Genomic DNA, 21289 nt, shown 5'->3' with positions numbered 1-21289 from the left:
ATACAATGGGACTTGCAAGAGAACTGAATTCATGCTGACATACTGCTTTCTGTCCGTGCACCTCGTATGTGATTTATAAATTTATAGCAAAATCTCTGTTGTTTGAAACTGGTTGCACATTGGACATGTCACCCAGCCGTGCTGAAGTGCTCTCCCCAGACTTTGAGAAGCCCTGGTGTGCCTAATAGTTGAATTGGTGTCTTTGTGGGTATACAATTATGTCCATTAACATTTTCCTTTTTCTCTTTTCTCTTTACAGTCCTTCCAGACTGCAACCTTAAAGGCTTGCCAGACTCTTGCTATGTAGCAAAGGAAGGAAGCACTGTTCGCCTTAATATCCCTATTATTGGCATACCTGCTCCAGCAGTCACATGGAAAAAGGGTGATGTTACTTTATCAGATAGTGGCAGAATCTCAGTTGAATCCACCGCAACAAACACGGTCTTGCTGATTCGTGATTGCCAGAGAGTCGATGCTGACAAATTCACTATCATTTTGAGAAACATTGCTGGAACCAAGGAATCAACTATTGACATTAAAGTTGTTGGAAAGCCTGGAATCTGCACTGGTCCTATCAAATTTGATGAAATCACAGCAGAGGCGATTACTGTAGAATGGGGCCCACCCACAGATGATGGGGGATCAGAAGTTAGCAACTATATTTTGGAGAAGAGGCATTCTACTGCTAACAAGTGGGTCACAGTTGCTTCTGCGATTCAGAAGAACTCTATGAGAGTTACAAGACTTCATGACGGAACAGAATACATCTTCAAAGTTTGTGCTGAAAATAAATATGGAGTTGGAGAGTACCTCAAATCTGATCCAGTAATTGCTAAACATCCATTCAGTAAGTATTTAACAGGAAAGCCCAAATATGTTTTATTCAATGTAATGTGCTGGATATTTAAAAATATTTGTTTACGAATACACACTTTTCCCTACACCAGATGCACCAGGGGCTTCAGCACCACCTGAGGTTGTGAGCATTCGCCATGAGTCTGCTATCCTAACATGGTCTGATCCAAAAGATACTGGAGGCTCTCCCATCACTGGTAAGCATTTCTTAATTATAGTTATTTATTTATTTATTTATTTATTTATTTATTTATTGTAGTTATTTATGAGTTTCTTTGTATCTAAAAACTTTTACTTCTAATATTACTTATAGGATATTATGTGGAATTCAAAGATAGAAATAGCTTAATGTGGAAGAGAGCCAGCAAGACACCTTTGAGAGTGAAAGAATGCCGAGTGACCGGTTTGATTGAAGGCCTGGAATATGAATTTAGGGTAATAGCTATGAATGTGGCAGGACTTGGAAAGCCAAGCAAACCAACTGAATCACTTGTTGCACTTGATCCTATTGGTGAGTCTCAGTGTGCTCTTTTTTTCTTCTATTTGTTGATGGTTATGAGGAAGAAAGCACAACATGATTTTTTTGTATTATGATTGTCTCTTTCTATAGATCCACCTGGCAAACCTGATGTGATCAGTGTCACAAGAAACAGTGTAACACTTATTTGGACTGCACCCAAGTATGACGGGGGCCACAAATTGACTGGCTATATTGTTGAGAAACTAGAGCATCCTGGAAAGACATGGATGAAGGCTAACCATGTGAATGTCCAAAGCTGTGCATACACTGTTACAGACTTACAGGAAGGCTGTACTTGTGAGTTCAGAGTAAGGGCTAAAAATGCAGCTGGAGCTATCAGTGCTCCCTCAGAGACAACTGAGCCTCTTCTCTGCAAAAATGAATATGGTAATATTGGTTTTAATCAATTTGCTTAACCAAACCCTCCATAAACATAACAATGTTTATAATCATTAATTCACTTTTTACAGAACCGCCAACTATCACAATTGACCCTGAAATGAAGGATGGGGTGACTGTGAGGGCCGGAGAAACAATTGTCATCAGAGCATCAAGCATTCTTGGCAAACCACCTCCTACAGCTGTCTGGTCTAAGGGTGGAAGAGAATTCAAGTCCTCAGATATTGTCCAAATCACAAGCACTCCCACAACTTCAACTTTGTCTATCAAGTATGCCAGCCGAAAGAACACTGGAGAGTACACCATTAGTGCGAGCAATCCATTTGGTATCAAAGAAGAAAAGGTTAAAGTGAAAATCCTAGATGTGCCTGGACCTCCAGGTCCTATTGAAGCCAGCAGTGTCTCTGCTGAAAAATGCACATTGACATGGTTGCCTCCAGAGGAAGATGGTGGCTGCAGTATCAAATCCTATACATTAGAAAAGAGAGAAACCAGTCGCCTTCTCTGGACAAAGCTTGCTGAAAATGTTATGGATTGCCGGTATGTTGCCAGCAAGCTGATAAAGGGAAATGAATACATATTCCGTGTTTCAGCGGTCAATCAGTATGGCACTGGGGATGCAACACAGTCTGGACCAGTTAAAATGGTTGACAGCTTTGGTAAGCCCAACTTCAATTTTTACTTTATTATTTTGTTTCAGTCTATGTGTGTGTGTATATATATATATATATATATATATATATACTACCGTGCAAAAGTTTTAGATCAGTAAGATTTTTTTATGGTTTTAAATGAAGTCTCTTCTTCTCACCAAGGCTGCTTAATTTGATGAAAAAAAAAAAAAATAACAAACAGTAATATTGTGAAATATTATGACAATTTAAAATGACTGTTTTCTATTTTAATATATTTTAAAATGTAATTTGAAAGCTGAATTTTCAACATCATTACTGTTGCTGATTACAGATCAGTTTTCAGTGTCACGTGATCCTTCAGAAATCATTCTAATATGCTGATTTTATGCTCAAAAAACAAAAATGATTATTTTCAATGTTGAAAACAGTCGTATACCATTTTCTCCCCCAAAATTCTATGATGAATAGAAAGTTCAAAAGAACAGCATTTATTTAAAATATAATCTTTTCTAAAATTATAAATGTCTTTACTGTAACTTTTGATCAATTTAACTCATCCTTGATGAATAAAAGTATTTTCTAATTTCTTTCCCCCCAAAATAAAAAATAAATTCTTACTGACCCCAAACTTTTGAATGGTAGTGATTAATGTTACAAAAGCTTTCCATTTCAGATCAATTCTGTTCTTTTGAACTTTCTATTCATCAAAGAATCCTGAAATAAAATTGTAAAAAAATTGTTTTTTTAACATGGATAATAATCATAAATGTTTCTTGAGCATCATATTATAATAATTTCTGTAGGATCATGTGACGCTGAAGACTGGAGTAATAATGCTGTAAATTCAGCTTTGATCACAGGAATAAATTACACTTCACTATATATTCACATAGAAAACCGCTGTTTTAAATTGTAATTTTTTTTTATCAAATAATTGCAGCTTTGGTGAGCAGAAGAGACTTCTTTTAAAAACATAAAAAAATCTTACCGATCTAAAACTTTTGACCGGTAGTGTGTGTGTGTGTGTGTGTGTGTGTGTTTGTGTATATATATATATATATATATATATATATATATATAATTTATTTATTTGATAGGCACAAGGCTAATTTGCAATGTCCGTCCCCAGATGGGCTTTTCACATACCGGTACATACAGAAAGTACAAAAGAATACATTTACAGGAACATTACTTATTTGTGACTTTGCATAAAAAAGGGTGCATGTGAGCGCAAACTATCGATGATTGCATACTTGATCTCTTTTTAAAATACGCTTTACATGTATAATGTTTTTCAACTTCTTCTTTTTTTGTAGGACCCCCCGGGCCACCATCAAAACCAGAAATTGATAATGTCAGTAGAAATGCTGTGACAATTTCCTGGAAGAGACCAATCATAGATGGGGGAAGTGACATTAGAGGCTATAGTGTTGAGAGAAAAGAGAGAAGAGGAATGAGATGGGTCAGAGCTTCAAAGAAGTCAATTTCTGATCTACGTTATAAGGTCTCGGGCCTGTCAGAGGGAATTGAATATGAATTCCGTGTCACTGCAGAGAATAAGGCTGGTTTTGGCGAGCCCAGTGAGCCATCACAACCTGTAATGACAAAGGATATTGCATGTGAGTAGATAATTGTTGTGTTTTAAATTATATTTCCAGATATTTTTTCTCGTTTTTGCCCCAAAAAAATGTTGATTATTTATCGTTATCATTTAATTATTTTTCAGATCCGCCAGGGCCTCCATCCAACCCACGAATTACTGACACCACCAAAACAACAGCAACATTTAACTGGGGTAGACCCTTCTATGATGGTGGTCTTGATATTACAGGATACTTTGTTGAACATAAAAAGGAAGGAGATGATGATTGGGTTCAAGACACAACTACTCCCTTGAGAATAACAGAATTTGTAGTTTCAAGTCTACAATCAGGAGGAAAATATAACTTCAGAGTCAGAGCACAGAACTCAGAAGGACTTGGAGAACCCGCTGAAGTTGAGCAAGTTACTGAACTGGTGGATCGAGAGGAGGTTCCTGACTTTGAGCTTGATGCAGAGCTGAGAAAAACACTTGTTGTGAAGTCAGGCACTTCAATCCGCATATTTGTGCCAATCAAGGGCCGACCAGCTCCAGAAGTAACATGGCATAAGGAAGACGTACCTCTTAAAGGCCGTGCTCACATTGACACTACTGAATCATACACTCTAGTAGTCATCCCTGAGTGTACAAGATATGATGCAGGGAAATATGTCCTAACATTAGAAAATGTTGCTGGAAAGAGGACTGGATTTGTCAATGTTCGTGTTGTGGACACCCCAGGACCTCCAGTAAATTTGAAACCAAGGGAAATCACAAAGCATAGCATTACTTTACAATGGGAGATTCCAATTATTGATGGTGGTTCAAAGATCACAAATTATATTATTGAAAAGCGGGAGGCAACACGAAAGGCTTACTCAACCTTAACTGCAAACTGGCAGAAATGCTCATACAAAATTCCAGATTTGGAAGAGGGGGCAGAGTATTACTTCAGAGTTTTTGCTGAGAATGAAAGGGGTATTGGTGAACCAGCAGAGACACCTGAACCAATAAGAGCTTCTCAGGCTCCATCTGCACCAGATAATCTGATTGTTTCGGATGTTTCCAAAGACACAGCAACTCTTGCATGGACAAAACCAAAATATGATGGTGGTAGTCGAATAACTGGCTATGTGATAGAGGCTCAAATTAAAGATTCTGATCAGTGGACCCATGTGACAACAATAAAAGCTTTGGACTACACTGCAACAGAATTGTTGGAAAATGCAGAATATGTGTTCCGCATCTTTGCTGTAAACATGTCAGGCAGGAGCGAACCTCGTGAAAGTCGACCAGTTGTGATTAAGGAGCAAACCACAGCTCCGGAATTTGACCTAAGAAGTATACATCAGAAGATTGTGGTAGCTAAAGCAGGTGATAATCTTAAAGTTGAGATCCCTGTTCTGGGTCGCCCAAGACCACTTGTTGTATGGACGAAAGAAGATCAGGAACTTAAACAAACACAGAGAATAAATGTTGAAAATACTGCAACTTCTACTATTCTCAACATAAATGAAATTAAGAGAAAAGATGGTGGACAGTATTCAATGACTGGAAAGAACATCTTAGGAACTCTGACTGAAATCATTACTGTTCAAGTACATGATATTCCAGGACCTCCAACTGGACCAATAAAATTGGATGAAGTTTCTTGTGACTATGTTCTAATATCCTGGGAAGCACCAGAAAATGATGGAGGAGTTCCTATTAATAACTACATTGTTGAGATGCGTGAGACCACTGGTACATCCTGGGTGGAACTGGCAGCAACTGTTATCCGCACAACATTCAAAGCTGCACGCCTTACAACTGGCATTGAATATCAATTCCGTGTTAAAGCTCAGAACAGATATGGTGTTGGACCCTATATAACATCACAACCTGTGGTTGCTGCTTATCCATTTGATGTACCAGGACAGCCAGGAATTCCACAAATAGTTGCCTTCACGAAGGATTCAATGACAATCAGCTGGAATGAACCCTCTTCAGATGGAGGTAGCCCAATTTTAGGATACCACATTGAGAGGAAAGAGAAAAACAGCATACTTTGGCAGAGGATCAGCAAAGCTCCAGTTGTTGGCAATATGTTTAAATCACCAGGTCTGGTGGATGGTATTGCATATGAATTCCGTGTTATTGCAGAAAATATGGCTGGTCTCAGCAAAGCAAGCAAGCCATCTGAGATGACATATGCATTGGATCCCATAGACCCCCCAAGCCAACCAGTGGCACTTAACATTACTAGACATGAAGTTACTCTTCAGTGGACAAAGCCAGAGGGTGATGGTGGTTTCTCAATAACTGGATATACAGTGGAGAAAAAAGAACTTCCTAATGGTCGCTGGCTCAAAGCCAACTTCAGCAACATTCTTGAAACAAACTTTACTGTGAGTGGTCTCACAGAAGATGCTTCTTATGAATTCCGTGTACTAGCGAGGAACTCAGCTGGAGCGGTTAGTAAACCATCTAAACCTTCAGAGGTCATTGTCTGCAGAGATGACATTGAAGAGCCGAAGATTGATGCTGATGCAAGTTTCAGTAGTGCTGTGGTAGTGAAAGCAGGTGATGTCTTCAAGCTAGATGCACGTGTTACTGGTCGCCCAATTCCATCCTTGGTTTGGACTAAAGATGGCAAGGAGCTTGAAGATACTGGAAAACTAGAGATCAAATCATCAGATTTCTATACTTGCTTGATTAACAAAGATTCTTTACGTAGAGATGGTGGTGCATACACACTAACTGCTAGCAATCCGGGAGGATTTGCCAAATTTGTCTTCAATGTTAAAGTTCTTGACAGACCTGGCCCACCTGAGGGACCACTGCATGTCACAGACATGACAACAGAGAAATGTATTCTGTCATGGCTGCCACCACTTCATGATGGAGGAGGAAAGATTGAATATTACATAATTCAAAGACGTGAAACAAGTAGACTTACATGGACAAATGTAGCCACAGATTTACAAGTTAACCGCTATAAGGTTACCAAATTGCTGAAAGGAAATGAATATATATTCAGAGTCATGGCTGTGAACAAGTATGGAGTTGGGGAACCTCTTGAATCTGTGCCTGCTGTTGCCACTAACCCATATGTGCCTTCAGATCCTCCACAGACTCCAGAAGTAACTTCTATCACAAAAAATTCAATGGTGGTTTGTTGGGGACATCCTGAACATAATGGCGGAAGTAGTATAAATACCTATATCATTGAGAGGAGAGATAAAACTGGTCTTCGTTGGGTAAAATGCAATAAAAGGACTGTTACTGATCTGCGCTTCAAAGTGTCAGGACTAACACCTGGACATGAGTATGAATACAGAATCTTAGCTGAAAATGCTGCTGGCTTAAGTGCACCAAGTCCTTCAAGTCCATTTTACAAAGCTTGTGACACAATATTCCAACCTGGACCCCCTGGAAATCCTAGGGTTTTGGATACAACAAAGTCATCCATTACTATTGCTTGGAATAAACCAGTTTATGATGGTGGCTCGGATATCACAGGTTACATTGTTGAAACATGCCTGCCAGAGGAAGATGAATGGACAATTGTCACTCCAAAGGCTGGTCTAACAGCAACATCATTCACCATAACCAACCTTACTGAAAATCAAGAATATAAGATCAACATTTCAGCTCTTAACTGTGAAGGTGTTGGAGAACCAGCCTCTGTGCCTGGATCACCTAAAGCAGAGGACAGACTCCTTCCACCTGAAATTGAGCTTGACTCAGACCTCCGCAAAGTAGTGAACATCAGAGCATGCAGTACCTTAAGATTATTTGTGCCAATTAAAGGAAGACCTGCTCCTGAAGTCAAATGGTCAAGGGAGAATGGTGAACCCCTTGATAGAGCATCCATTGATATTACATCATCATTCACCACACTTCTTATTGAGAATGTAGACAGATTTGATGGTGGAAAGTACATGCTAACAGTGGAAAACAGTTCAGGAGCTAAAACAGCATTTGTTAATGTCAGAGTTCTTGACACTCCTGGTGCACCACAAAACCTTGCAATCAAAGAAATAACAAAAGATTCTGCTTCACTCATCTGGGATCCTCCAATCATTGATGGTGGATCAAGAGTCAGGCATTATATCGTTGAAAAACGTGAATCTACAAGAAAAGCATATTCCATTGTTAATGCCTCTTGTCCCAAAACAAGTTGGAAAATTGGAGGCTTAAAAGAGGGAAGCTTGTATTCCTTTAGAATTTTAGCTGAAAATGAGTATGGTGTTGGTCTTCCAGTAGAGACCCCGGAAGCTATAAAAATCTCTGAGAGGCCTCTTCCTCCTGGAAAAGTGACTCTAAAAGAAGTAACTGGCAACAGTGTAACACTTTCTTGGGAGAAGCCGGACAATGATGGAGGAAGCAGAATTAATAGTTATATTGTCGAAATGCAAACGAAAAACAGTGAAAAATGGACCCAAGTAATGACTGTTAAAGTAACAGAGGCAGTTGTTGTTGGCTTAATACAAGGTGAAGAATACTCCTTCCGTATTTCAGCAACCAATGAAAAGGGAACCAGTGATCCACGTCCACTTAATGTCCCTGTGGTTGCTATGGATGTTGTTATTGCTCCTGCCTTCAAACTTGTATTCAGCACATACAGTGTTCTGGCAGGTGATGATCTGAAAATTGATGTGCCATATGTTGCCCAGCCCAAGGCAGCAGTTAGCTGGCAAAAAGATGGCATTACTTTGAAAGAAACAACAAGAGTAAATGCTGAAGTAACAGAGAAACACCTTTACCTTGTGGTAAAAGAGGCAACACGGGATGATGTGGGCAAATATACTATTAAACTGACCAACTCAGCTGGTGAAGCTACAGCAGACATCAATGTTATTGTACTTGATAAACCTGGACCACCAACTGGCCCAATCAAAATAGATGAGGTAACTGCAGACAGTGCTACATTATCATGGGAGCCTCCAGAGTATGAAGGAGGCTGTAGCATTAATAACTACATTGTTGAAAAGCGAGACACATCCACCACAAACTGGCAGATTGTTTCTGCAACAGTTGCGAGAACAACAACTAAAGCTGCAAGATTAAAGACTGGCTGTGAATATCAATTTAGGATTGCTGCTGAAAATCGGTATGGAAAGAGTTCTGTTCTTCTCTCTGCACCTATTTTTGCACAATATCCCTTTGAGGTTCCAAATCCAACTGGAACTCCCACTGTTCAGTCTGCTACTAAAGAAAGCATGGTAATTGTGTGGAACAAACCCAGTAGTGATGGTGGAAGCAAGATTTTGGGATATCATATTGAGATGAAGGAAAGAAACAGCCTGCTGTGGGTGAAACAAAACAAAACGATCATTCCAGACACAAGATTCAAGATAGGTGGCCTTGAGGAAGGCATTGAATATGAATTTAGAGTTTATGCTGAGAATATAGTTGGGTTAAGCAAAGCAAGCAAAGTATCAGAAATACAAGTGGCTAGAGATCCATGTGATCCTCCAGGCAAACCTGAAGCAGTTATCGTTAAAAGAAGCTCTGTAACACTCAGGTGGACACAACCACAATTTGATGGTGGCAGCAAGATCACTGGATATGTCGTTGAGAAGAAAGAATTGCCCAATGGCCGCTGGATGAAAGCCTCTTTTGCTAATATCATTGAGACAGAATTTGTCGTCAGTGGCTTAGTAGAGGAGCAGCAGTATGAGTTCCGTGTCATTGCAAGAAATGGTGCTGGCGTGTCTAGTGCTCCATCAGACAGCACTGGTGCAATCACAGCAAAGGATGAAGTTGATCCACCCAAAATTGACTTGGATGCTAAATATTCACAAACTATTGTTGTTCATGCTGGTGAGTCATTCAAAGTAGATGCAGGGATACTTGGCAAACCCATACCTTCAGTTCATTGGATAAAAGCTGGCGAAGAACTTACAAATACTGCAAGATTTGAGATCAAGAATACTGACTTCACAACTACTCTTAGTGTGAAGGAGGCTATCCGTGTTGATGGGGGCCAGTATACCTTACTACTGAAAAATGTTGGTGGAGAGAAATCAGTTAGCATCAATGTCAAGGTTCTGGACAGACCTGGACCTCCAGATGGCCCAATCTCAATCTATGGGGTTGCCAGTGAAAAGTGCAGCATTTCCTGGAAAACTCCATTGCATGATGGAGGTGCGGAGGTCTCTCATTACATAGTGGAAAGACGAGAGACCAGCCGATTAGTTTGGACTGTTGTGGAACAAAAGGTACAAACCCTCAATCTTAAAATTTCGAAACTTCTTCCTGGAAATGAGTATATTTTCAGAGTGATACCTGTAAATAAATATGGAATTGGTGAGCCTTTGGAATCTGATCCAGTGATTGCAGCAAATCCATTTGTCCCACCTGATTCACCAAGTAATGTTGAAGTGTCAAATATAACAAAGGAGTCCATGGTTATCACATGGGAAAGACCCACTAATGATGGCGGTAACGCAATTACAGGATATATAGTTGAAAAGAGAGACAAAGAGGGTGTTAGGTGGACAAGATGCAACAAACGTGTAGTGAGTGAATTACGCTTTAGAGTAACAGGTCTTCTTGAAAACCGAAGTTATGAATTCCGTGTGTCTGCTGAGAATGCAGCTGGGGTTGGTAAACCAAGTACACCCACAGTGTACTTCAAGGCAGTGGATCCAGTCTTCAAGCCCGGTCCCCCAAACAACCCTAAGGTAATTGATGTCTCAAGAGCATCTGTTATCCTGCAGTGGGGCAAGCCAATCTATGATGGTGGATGTGAGATTCAAAGTTACATTGTTGAGGCCTGTGAAATCACTTCTGATGAATGGATGATGTGTACACCACCCTCAGGAGTAAACGAGACAAGATTTGAGGTTAAAAAACTCCTTGAAAAGCATGAGTACAAATTCAGAATCTGTGCCATAAATAAGGTTGGTGTGGGAGAAACTGCTGATATCTCTGGATCCATAATTATAGAGGATAAACTTGAAGCACCAGATATTGATCTTGATGCTGACCTGAGAAAGATGATCACTGTCAGGTCTGGAGGCTCTCTCAGATTGTTTGTTCCTATCCGTGGTCGGCCAACCCCTGAAGTAAAGTGGGGAAAGGCTGAAGGTGAAATCAATGAAGCAGCTCAGATTGATATTACAAGCAGTTTCACTTCACTTGTAATTGAAAATGTTAATAGATTTGACAGTGGAAAATACACTTTAACTCTGGAAAATGCCAATGGAACAAAATCTGCATTTATTAGTGTCAGAGTATTAGATACGCCTGATGCACCTGCAAACTTCCATGTGAAAGAAATAACAAAAAATTCAGTCACTCTTACCTGGGAGCCACCTTTGTTGGATGGTGGAGCTAAAATAAAAAACTACATTGTTGAAAAACGAGAGAGTACAAGAAAGGTATTCTCAGCAGTTACTACCTGCAACAAGATGACATGGAAAATTGAACCACTCCAAGAGGGGAGCATCTATTTCTTCAGAGTTCTTGCTGAAAACGAACATGGAATTGGATTGCCTGCAGAGACTCTAGAACCACTAAAAATCTCAGAGGTGCCACAAACCCCTGGTAAAGTTTCTGTAGTGGATGTAACACGGAAGAGTGTTTCTCTCAAATGGGAAAAACCAGAGCATGATGGGGGCAGCAGAATTACTCATTATGAAATTGAAATGCAAGCAAAAGATCAAGATAAATGGTCTCTTTGTGCTCAAGTAAAATCCCTTGACACTGTTGTAACTAATTTAGCCCAAGGTGGGGAGTACCATTTTAGAGTCATTGCTGTTAATGATAAAGGAAAGAGCGATCCCAGACTCCTGGCAAATCCTGTTGTTGCAAAGGACCTCACTATTGAGCCCTCAGTGAGAACAAAACTTAGTACTTACAATGTTCAGGTTGGGCAAGATTTGAAAATTGAAGCACGAATTGCTGGTCATCCAAAACCAACAATTACATGGTCCAAAGATGGTTCAGCTCTGAAACAGACCACAAGAGTAAATGTTGCTGACACAGCACATCATACCACTCTTACAATCAAAGATGCAACAAGAGAAGATGGTGGAATGTACAACATTGCTGTGGCTAATGTACTTGGACAAAAGGAAGCCACTGTTGAAATAATCATACTTGAAAAACCTGGACCACCAACAGGCCCTGTCAGGATTGATGAAGTGAGTTCAGAGAGCATTACACTGTCTTGGGACCCACCAACATACACTGGAGGCTGCCAGATTTCAAATTATGTTGTCCAAAAGAGAGACACCACCACCACAAACTGGGTAGTTGTTTCTGCCACAGTAGCAAGGACGACACTAAAAGTTTGTAATTTAAAAACTGGATCCGAATACCAGTTTAGGATCTTTGCTGAGAATAGATATGGTAAAAGCTATGGCATTGACTCAGATCCAGTTCTTGCCCAGTATCCTTTCAAAGAGCCTGGGCCTCCAGGAACTCCATTTGTGTCTGTTTTCACAAAAGAGTCTATGGCAGTTGAATGGCACAAACCAGTCTCAGATGGTGGAAGTGCTATTCTAGGATATCATCTTGAGAGAAAAGAAAAAAATAGTATTCTTTGGACAAAGATCAATAAATCGCTAATTCAAGACACCCGATTCAAAACATCTTCATTGGAAGAGGGCATTGAATATGAGTTCAGAGTTTATGCTGAAAACATAGTTGGAATTGGAATGTGCAGCAAAATCTCTGAGGGTTTTGTGGCACGTGACCCATGTGACCCACCAGGCACCCCTGTGCCAGTGATTGTGACAAGGCACTCAGTGAAACTTAGATGGACACCACCAGAATTTGATGGAGGTAGCCTTGTCACTGGATATGTTGTGGAGAAACGAGACCTGCCAGAGGGCCGTTGGATGAAAGCTAGTTTTGCTAATATTCTTGAAACTGAATTTACAGTCACAGGCCTGATAGAAGACAACAAATATGATTTCAGAGTTATTGCCAGAAATGGAGCTGGATCGGTCAGCAGGCCCTCTGGGAGCACAGGCTCAATTACAGCTAAGGATGAAGTTGAACCACCAACCTATGAGGTTGCCTCAGAATATTGCCAGATTTTGACTGTGAATGCTGGAGAAACATTTACCCTGGAAGCATCCGTACTAGGAAAGCCAATTCCAACAATGCAGTGGTTTAAGGGTGATGTGGAAGTCGAGAATTCTGCAAGAGCTGAGATCAAGAACACTGACGTCAAAGCAATTCTTGTCGTCAAAGACGCCATTCGAATTGATGGAGGACAGTACACATTGCACCTCACTAATGTGGCTGGAACAAAGTCTACTTCCTTCAGTGTAAGGGTGCTGGATAGACCTGGCCCCCCTCAAGGTCCTTTGACCATTTCTGGTGTAACATGTGAGAAGTGTTCATTGTCATGGCTACCTCCAAGACATGATGGTGGCAGTAGCATTTCTCACTATGTCATACAGAAAAGAGAAACAAGTCGTCTTGCTTGGACTGTAGTTTCAGGTGATTGTGGAGCAACAATGTTTAAAGCTACCAAGCTTTTAAAAGGAAATGAATACATATTCCGTGTCATGGCTGTCAACAAGTATGGAGTTGGTGAACCACTTGAAGCTGCACCAGTGATTATGAGAAATCCTTTTGTTCTACCTGGGCCACCTAAAGACCTAGAAATAGCAAATATATCAAGGGACTCTATGACGGTATGTTGGACTCGTCCTGAGACTGATGGTGGAAGTGAGATTGTTGGTTACATCGTAGAGAAGAGAGACAGAGCTGGAGTACGGTGGACAAAATGTAACAAACGCAGGGTCACTGACCTACGTTTCAGAGTCACAGGCTTGACAGAGGATCATGAATATGAATTCAGATTATCTGCAGAAAATGCTGCTGGAGTTGGACAACCAAGTCCACCAACTATTTATTACAAAGCCTGTGATCCAACATTTAAGCCTGGCCAACCAACTAATGCACACCTTGTTGACACTACAAAGAATTCAATTACAATTGCTTGGAGTAAACCAATATATGATGGTGGCTTAGACATCCAGGGCTATGTAGTCGAGATATGTAAAGTTGAAGAAGAAGAATGGACCACATGTACTCCACCCTCTGGATTAAGTGATACTAAATTTACAATTACTAAACTCACTGAACACCAAGAATACAAAGTTCACATATGTGCCCTAAATAAACTGGGTGTTGGTGAACCAGTTGCCATCCAAGGAACCGTCAAACCAGTGGATAAGATGGATGCCCCTGAAATTGAGCTTGACTCTGAGTTGAGAAAAGGTATTGTTGTACGTGCTGGAGGTTCCATGAGAATTAACATACCATTCAAAGGACGCCCCATTCCTGAGATAAACTGGACCAAGGATGAGGGTGATTTACCAGATAAAGCCCAATTAGAAAAGGGACCAGATTACACTCAGTTATCAATTGATGTATGTGACAGAAATGATGCTGGAAAATACATTCTGACTTTGGTAAATAGTGCTGGCACTAAATCCGCATTTGTGTCAGTAAAAGTACTTGATACACCAGGTGCTCCACAGAACCTTGTTGTGAAAGATATAACAAGAAATTATGCCACCCTGGTTTGGCAGCCACCACTTATTGATGGTGGTTCCAAAATAAGAAATTACATCATTGACAAGAGAGAATCAAATAGACAAGGATTTGTAAACATTACTACTAAGTGCTCCAAGACCAGCTTCCGAGTTGGTGATCTGACAGAGGGTGGTATTTATTACTTCAGAATCATGGCAGAAAATGAATTTGGAATTGGTCTGGCTGTAGAAACAGAAGAATCTGTGAAGACAGCTGATCCTCCTCTATCTGTTGGCAAGGTAACTTTGACTGATGTGACAAAAACCACAGCATCACTTTCCTGGGATAAACCAGATCATGATGGTGGTAGTAGAATCTTGGGTTATTATATTGAAATGCAGCCAAAGGGATCAGAGGAATGGACAGTTGCTGCAGTCACCAAAACATGTGAGGGTATAGTGACTGGACTCAGTTCAGGACAAGAGTACCTCTTCAGAGTTTTAGCTTACAATGACAAAGGAAAAAGTGATCCAAGGGCATTAGCTGCTCCGATCATTGCCAAGGATGTAACTATTGAACCAAGCTTCAAAATACTTTCCAACACATATAGTGTTCAAGCTGGTGAAGATCTCAAAGTGGAAATACCATTTAAAGGTCGTCCAACTCCAAAAATTGCATGGATGAAAGATAAACAACCTCTGAAAGAAACAACCAGATTAAATGTCTCCAGCACAGCAACATCAACCATTCTTAAAATTAAAGATGCAAATAGAGAGGACTCCGGCAAGTACACAATCACAGCCACAAATAATATAGGTACGGTCACAGAGGAAGTTGGCATAATCATTCTAGACAAACCAGGCCCACCAGTCGGACCAGTCAAAATTGATGAAGTAAGTGCCACCTATGTTACCATATCCTGGGAGCCACCAGTATACACAGGAGGTTGTCAAATAAACAACTATATAGTGGAAAAACGTGATACAACCACTACTAACTGGCAGATTGTTTCAGCAACCATTGCTCGAACCACAATCAAAATCTCAAAGCTGAAGACTGGTTCTGAATATCAGTTTAGAGTGTTTGCTGAGAACAGATATGGTAAAAGCACATCGTTAGATTCAGCACCGGTTGTGGTCAGTTATCCTTTCACTGAGCCTGCAGCTCCTGCTGCTCCGTTTGTTTCATCAGTGACAAAAGACCACATGACAATCGAATGGAAACCCCCGAGCAATAATGGAGGCAGCCCTATTATTGGGTATCACCTGGAACGTAAAGAAAAGAACAGCATTTTATGGACTAAACTTAACAAGCTTCTTATTACTGACACTCGATTAAGAACAAACGGTCTGGAGGAGGGAATTGAGTATGAATACAGAGTGTATGCTGAGAACATTGCAGGAATCAGTCCATCAAGCAAAGTCTCAGAAAGTGTTGTTGCACGTGATCCATGTGATCCCCCTGGAACTCCTCAAGCAATTGTTATTACAAGAAATCTGATAACTCTTCAGTGGTCTAAACCACAGTATGATGGTGGCAGTGCAATTACAGGATACATCATTGAAAGAAAGAAGCTGCCTGAAGGTCGTTGGATGAAGGCCAGTTTCACAAATATCATAGACACACAATTTACAATAACTGAATTAGAAGAAGAACAAAGATATGAATTTAGAGTATTAGCCAGAAATTCAGCTGGTATTTTAAGTGTACCCTCTGAAAGCACTGGACCAATTACTGCTCAGGATGAGATTGAAGCTCCATCTGTCTCTATGGACTCAAAATTTAAAGATGTTACCATTGTAAAGGCTGGCGATTCATTTACAATTGATGCTGATATTGCTGGCAAACCTCTTCCTGATATTATGTGGTTTAAGGATGGAAAGGAAATTGACAGTGCTACACATAGAATGGAGATTAAATCCACCATCACACGAACAGTTTTGACTGTTAAGGAATGCATCAGAGTAGATGGTGGTCATTTCATCTTAAGTCTCAGTAATGTTGGTGGAACAAAGCAGGTACCCATTAATGTAAAGGTTCTTGATAGACCTGGTCCACCTGATGGCCCTCTGAAAATAACTGGTGTCACAGCTGAAAAATGCTATTTGCATTGGAGCCACCCATCACATGATGGTGGAGCTAGTATTTCTCATTACATCATTGAAAAAAGGGAAACTAGTAGACTGTCTTGGACAGTGGTGGAACCATCAATTCAAGCTATCAGTTACAAAGTCACTAAACTCCTACCTGGTAATGAGTATATTTTCAGAGTCATGGCAGTAAACAAGTATGGTATTGGTGAACCACTTGAATCTGAACCTGTCCTTGCAAAAAATCCTTTCAACAAACCTGGACCACCTTCAACTCCAGAGGCAAGTGCAATCACCAGAGACTCAATAGTCCTCACATGGGAACGGCCAGAGGAGGATGGTGGATCACAAATTGATGGTTATGTTCTTGAGAAACGTGATAAAGAGGGTATCCGATGGTCAAAGTGTAACAAGAAAAGACTCAATGACTTGAGATTCAGAGCCACTGGGCTTACAGAGGGACACTTCTATGAATTCAGAGTATCTGCTGAAAATGCTGCTGGTGTGGGCACACCAAGTGAACCATCTGAATATTACAAAGCTTGTGATGCGACTTATCCCCCTGGTCCTCCAAATAATCCCAAAGTAACAGACCACTCAAGCACAACTGTTTCCTTAGCATGGAGTAGACCAATTTATGATGGTGGCGCAACGGTCTCAGGATACATTGTTGAGGCAAAGGACGTTAGTGAAGATGAATGGACTGTGTGCACTCCTCCAACCGGTGTGCAAACAACTCACTTCACAGTAAAAAAATTAAAGCAAAATGCAGAATACAACTTCCGTATCTGTGCAATTAATATTGAGGGGGCTGGAGAACACATTGATGTCCCAGGATCTGTAATTGCTGCTGAAAAACTTGAAGCTCCTGAGGTAGAACTTGATGCAGATCTTAGGAAATGTGTAGCTGTGCGTGCCAGTGCAACACTACGCTTATTTGTCACTATAAGGGGAAGGCCTGAGCCAGAGGTTAAGTGGACAAAAGCAGATGGTACCCTACCAGAGCGTGCTCAAATTGAAGTTACAGGCTCTTACACTGTGCTTGTTATAAACGATGTTAATCGATTTGACACAGGAAAGTATGTTGTGACCCTTGAAAACATTTCTGGCTCAAAATCTGCATTTATTAATGTCAAAGTTCTTGACTCTCCAAGTGCTCCAGTGAACTTTGAAATTAGGGATGTAAAGAGAGACTTTGTCCTTCTACAATGGGAGCCTCCACAAATTGATGGTGGAGCCAAGATCACGCATTACATTGTGGAGAAGCGTGAATCTAAAAGGCTAGCATTCACAACTGTGACAAACAGCTGTGTCAGAAATTCATTCAAGGTTGATGATCTCCAAGAAGGAGGTCTTTACCACTTCCGTGTATTGGCTGTGAATGAACTTGGTGTTGGTTTGCCTGCAGAGACCACAGAGGCTATCAAAGTATCCCAACCACCCTTACCACCTGGTAAAATTACAGTTGTTGATGTAACTCGCCACACTGTTACTCTAGCATGGGAAAAGCCAGATCATGATGGTGGCAGCAAGATCACAGGCTATGTGGTGGAAATGATGACTAAGGGATCAGATAAATGGACAGTATGCGCTACAGTAAAGGCACTGGAAGCCACAATTGAAGGACTTACAACAGGAGAGGAATACAGCTTCAGAATTACAGCTTTTAATGACAAAGGAAAGAGTGATACTAAACCCCTGGGAGCACCTGTTGTGGCAAGAGATATTACTATTGAACCCATTATTGATTTGCTGTTTAATACCTACACTGTAAAATCAGGAGATGATCTCAAAATAGATGTTCCATTCAGAGGCAGACCATCTCCAGAGGTTGCATGGAAAAAGGATGGTCACTCATTGAAGCAAACAACTAGAGTTAATGTTCTGACATCAAAGACAGCATCCAAGATTGTCATCAAGGATGCAACAAGAGAGGACGTTGGAAAATATGAAATTACTTTAACCAATGCATTTGGTGTCAAATCAGCAGAAATACGTGTCATTGTTCTTGATAAACCGGGTCCACCAGGTGCAATCAAGGTAGATGAATTAAGTGCTGATTTTATTTCACTATCATGGGACCCTCCAATATATGATGGTGGCTGTCAAATTAATAATTATGTAGTTGAGAAGAGAGATACGACCACTACAGCATGGCAAATTGTTTCAGCAACAGTTGCAAGAACATCAATAAAAATTACTCGTTTGACACAAGGAACAGAATATCAGTTCCGTGTTGCTGCAGAGAACCGTTACGGTAAAAGTCATGCAGTTGACTCAGCCCCAATTGTTGCACAGTACCCTTTCACACCTCCAGGTCCTCCAACCTGTCTTCAAGTTTCTCATGCCACTAAATCAGGAATGCTAGTTACCTGGAACAGACCAGAAAGTGATGGTGGAAGTCCAGTCATTGGATATCACTTGGAATGCAAAGATCAGAGCAGCATTCTCTGGACAAAGATGAACAGAGTACTTATTTCAGAAACTCAGTTCAAAGTAACTGGTTTGGAAGAGGGCCTCTTCTATCAGTATAGAGTGTATGCTGAAAATATAGCTGGCATTGGACCTTGCACAAAGGCATGTGTTCCTGTTTCTGCCCGTGATCCATGTGCACCTCCAGGTCAGCCAATAATATTGAACATCACAAGAACATCTGTTTCCCTCTCCTGGGCAAAACCTGAGTATGACGGTGGAGCTAAAGTGACTGGTTACATTGTTGAACGCAGTGAACTTCCAGATGGTCGGTGGTTAAAGTGTAATTTCACCAATATTCAGGGAACATTCTTTGATGTCACTGGTCTAATTGAAGATCAAAGATATGATTTCCGTGTCATTGCTAAGAATGCAGCTGGCCTACTTAGTGAACCATCAGAGGGTACAGGACCTGTAACTGTAAAAGATGATGTTGATCCACCACGCATCACAATTGAGGACAAGCTGAGACAACTGGTTGTAGTGAAAGCTGGAGACATACTGAGAATTGATGCCGAAATATCAGGACGTCCAATTCCTGTGATTTCTTGGGCAAAGGACGGAAAAGAAATTGAAGCCAAGGCCAGAGTTGAGATTTCGTCAACAATAACTAGTACAACACTAATTGTGACAGATGCTATTAGACGAGACTCGGGACAGTATGTTCTTACATTGCAAAATGTTGCAGGCACCAGATCTTTAGCAGTAAACTGTAAGGTTCTGGACAGGCCCGGCCCATCATCTGGACCATTGGAAGTAACTGGTTTGACTGCAGAGAAATGTACATTGACCTGGGGACCTCCACAAGAAAATGGAGGTGCGGAAATTCAGCACTACATAGTTGAGAAACGTGAAACAAGCCGACTTGCCTGGACTCTAGTCTATGCAGACATGAAAGCCACAACATGTAAAGTAACAAAACTGCTCAAAGGTAATGAGTATATATTTAGAGTTCGGGGAGTTAATAAGTATGGAATAGGTGAAACTCTAGAGAGTGATCCTGCTAAGGCAATGGATCCATTTACAGTCCCTGCAGCACCAACAGATGTTGAAGTCACCAGTGTTACAAGTGAAGCAATGACAATTTGCTGGGAAAGACCTGTCTCTGATGGAGGCAGTAGCATTTATGGCTATGTAATTGAGAAACGTGAGAAAACTGGTCTTCGTTGGGTACGTGTCAACAAAAAGCCTGTTTATGACTTAAGAGTAAAAGCTTCCAATCTTCGTGAAGGATGCGAGTATGAATACAGAGTATTTGCTGAGAATGCTGCTGGTTTGAGTGCGCCAAGTGTACCTTGTCCATTGACAAAGGCAGAGGATCCACTGTTCCTACCATCACCTCCAGCTAAACCTAAAATAATTGATTCTACTAAAACATCTATTACACTGTCTTGGCACAAGCCATTATTTGATGGTGGCTCTCCAGTTACAGGATACATGGTGGAGTACAGGAAAACCAATGATGAAGACTGGACAGTTGGTGTCAGTAACACTAAGAGCACAGAGTTCACAGTGGTTGGACTCACACAAGGATTAGAGTATGTCTTTGTAGTCAGATCAATTAACAAGATTGGTCCAAGTGAGCCAAGCAATGAAACCGATCCACAGTTAGCAAAGGACAGAGAAGATGAGCCAGTTTTCCTAGTCAGTAATGATATGAGGAAGACACTGATTGTCAAAGATGGCAGCTCATTTACCCTTAGAATCCCATTCAAGGGGAAGCCTGTCCCACATGTAATGTGGAACAAACCAGATGTTGACCTGAGAGTAAGGGCAGCTATTGATACAACTGATAACTGCACATCAATCACAATTGAGCAAGCTACAAGAGATGACTCAGGAAAATACACTGTAACCCTCCAAAATGTTGCTGGAACTGCTACTCTAACATTGAGTGTAAAGGTCCTTGATTCTCCAGGCCCACCAGCCCACATTGAGGTAAAGGACGTCACTAAGTGCTCTGCAACTATTTCGTGGGATACTCCTGAGAATGAGGGTGGTGCTCCAGTCAAGAACTACCTTGTTGATCTCCGTGAGGCAACTAAAATGGGCTGGACCAGGATTGCAAACAGTTGTCCCAGGTTGACTTATAAAGTGATTGACCTTCAAGAAGGGGGGGTTTATTATTTCAGAGTTACCGGTGAAAATGAGTATGGTATAGGAGTGCCACTTGAGACTAAAGAAGGAACAAAAATGACAGGTAAAATAAAATTCTTACGTGTACCATATCATGATTGTAGAACATTTGTTT

General features: G+C 40.8%; 1 protein-coding gene across 1 annotated transcript in view; it reads left to right on the top strand.

Annotated features, from left to right (window-relative positions):
• ttn.2 (titin, tandem duplicate 2) overlaps positions 1–21289 on the top strand; it is a 161554-nt gene that overhangs the window by 114682 nt on the left and 25583 nt on the right. The window contains 7 exon segments of the mRNA XM_089133368.1: positions 260–847; positions 948–1052; positions 1169–1366; positions 1466–1762; positions 1846–2433; positions 3726–4028; positions 4136–21238. Coding sequence (XP_088989494.1) covers positions 260–847; positions 948–1052; positions 1169–1366; positions 1466–1762; positions 1846–2433; positions 3726–4028; positions 4136–21238 — 19182 coding nt within the window.

Source organism: Pimephales promelas, chromosome 7 (genome assembly GCF_988280905.1).
Source record: "Pimephales promelas chromosome 7, fPimPro1.hap1.1, whole genome shotgun sequence".
Classification (NCBI taxonomy): Eukaryota; Metazoa; Chordata; class Actinopteri; order Cypriniformes; family Leuciscidae; genus Pimephales; species Pimephales promelas.
This window is presented reverse-complemented; position numbering and strand designations above follow the sequence as displayed.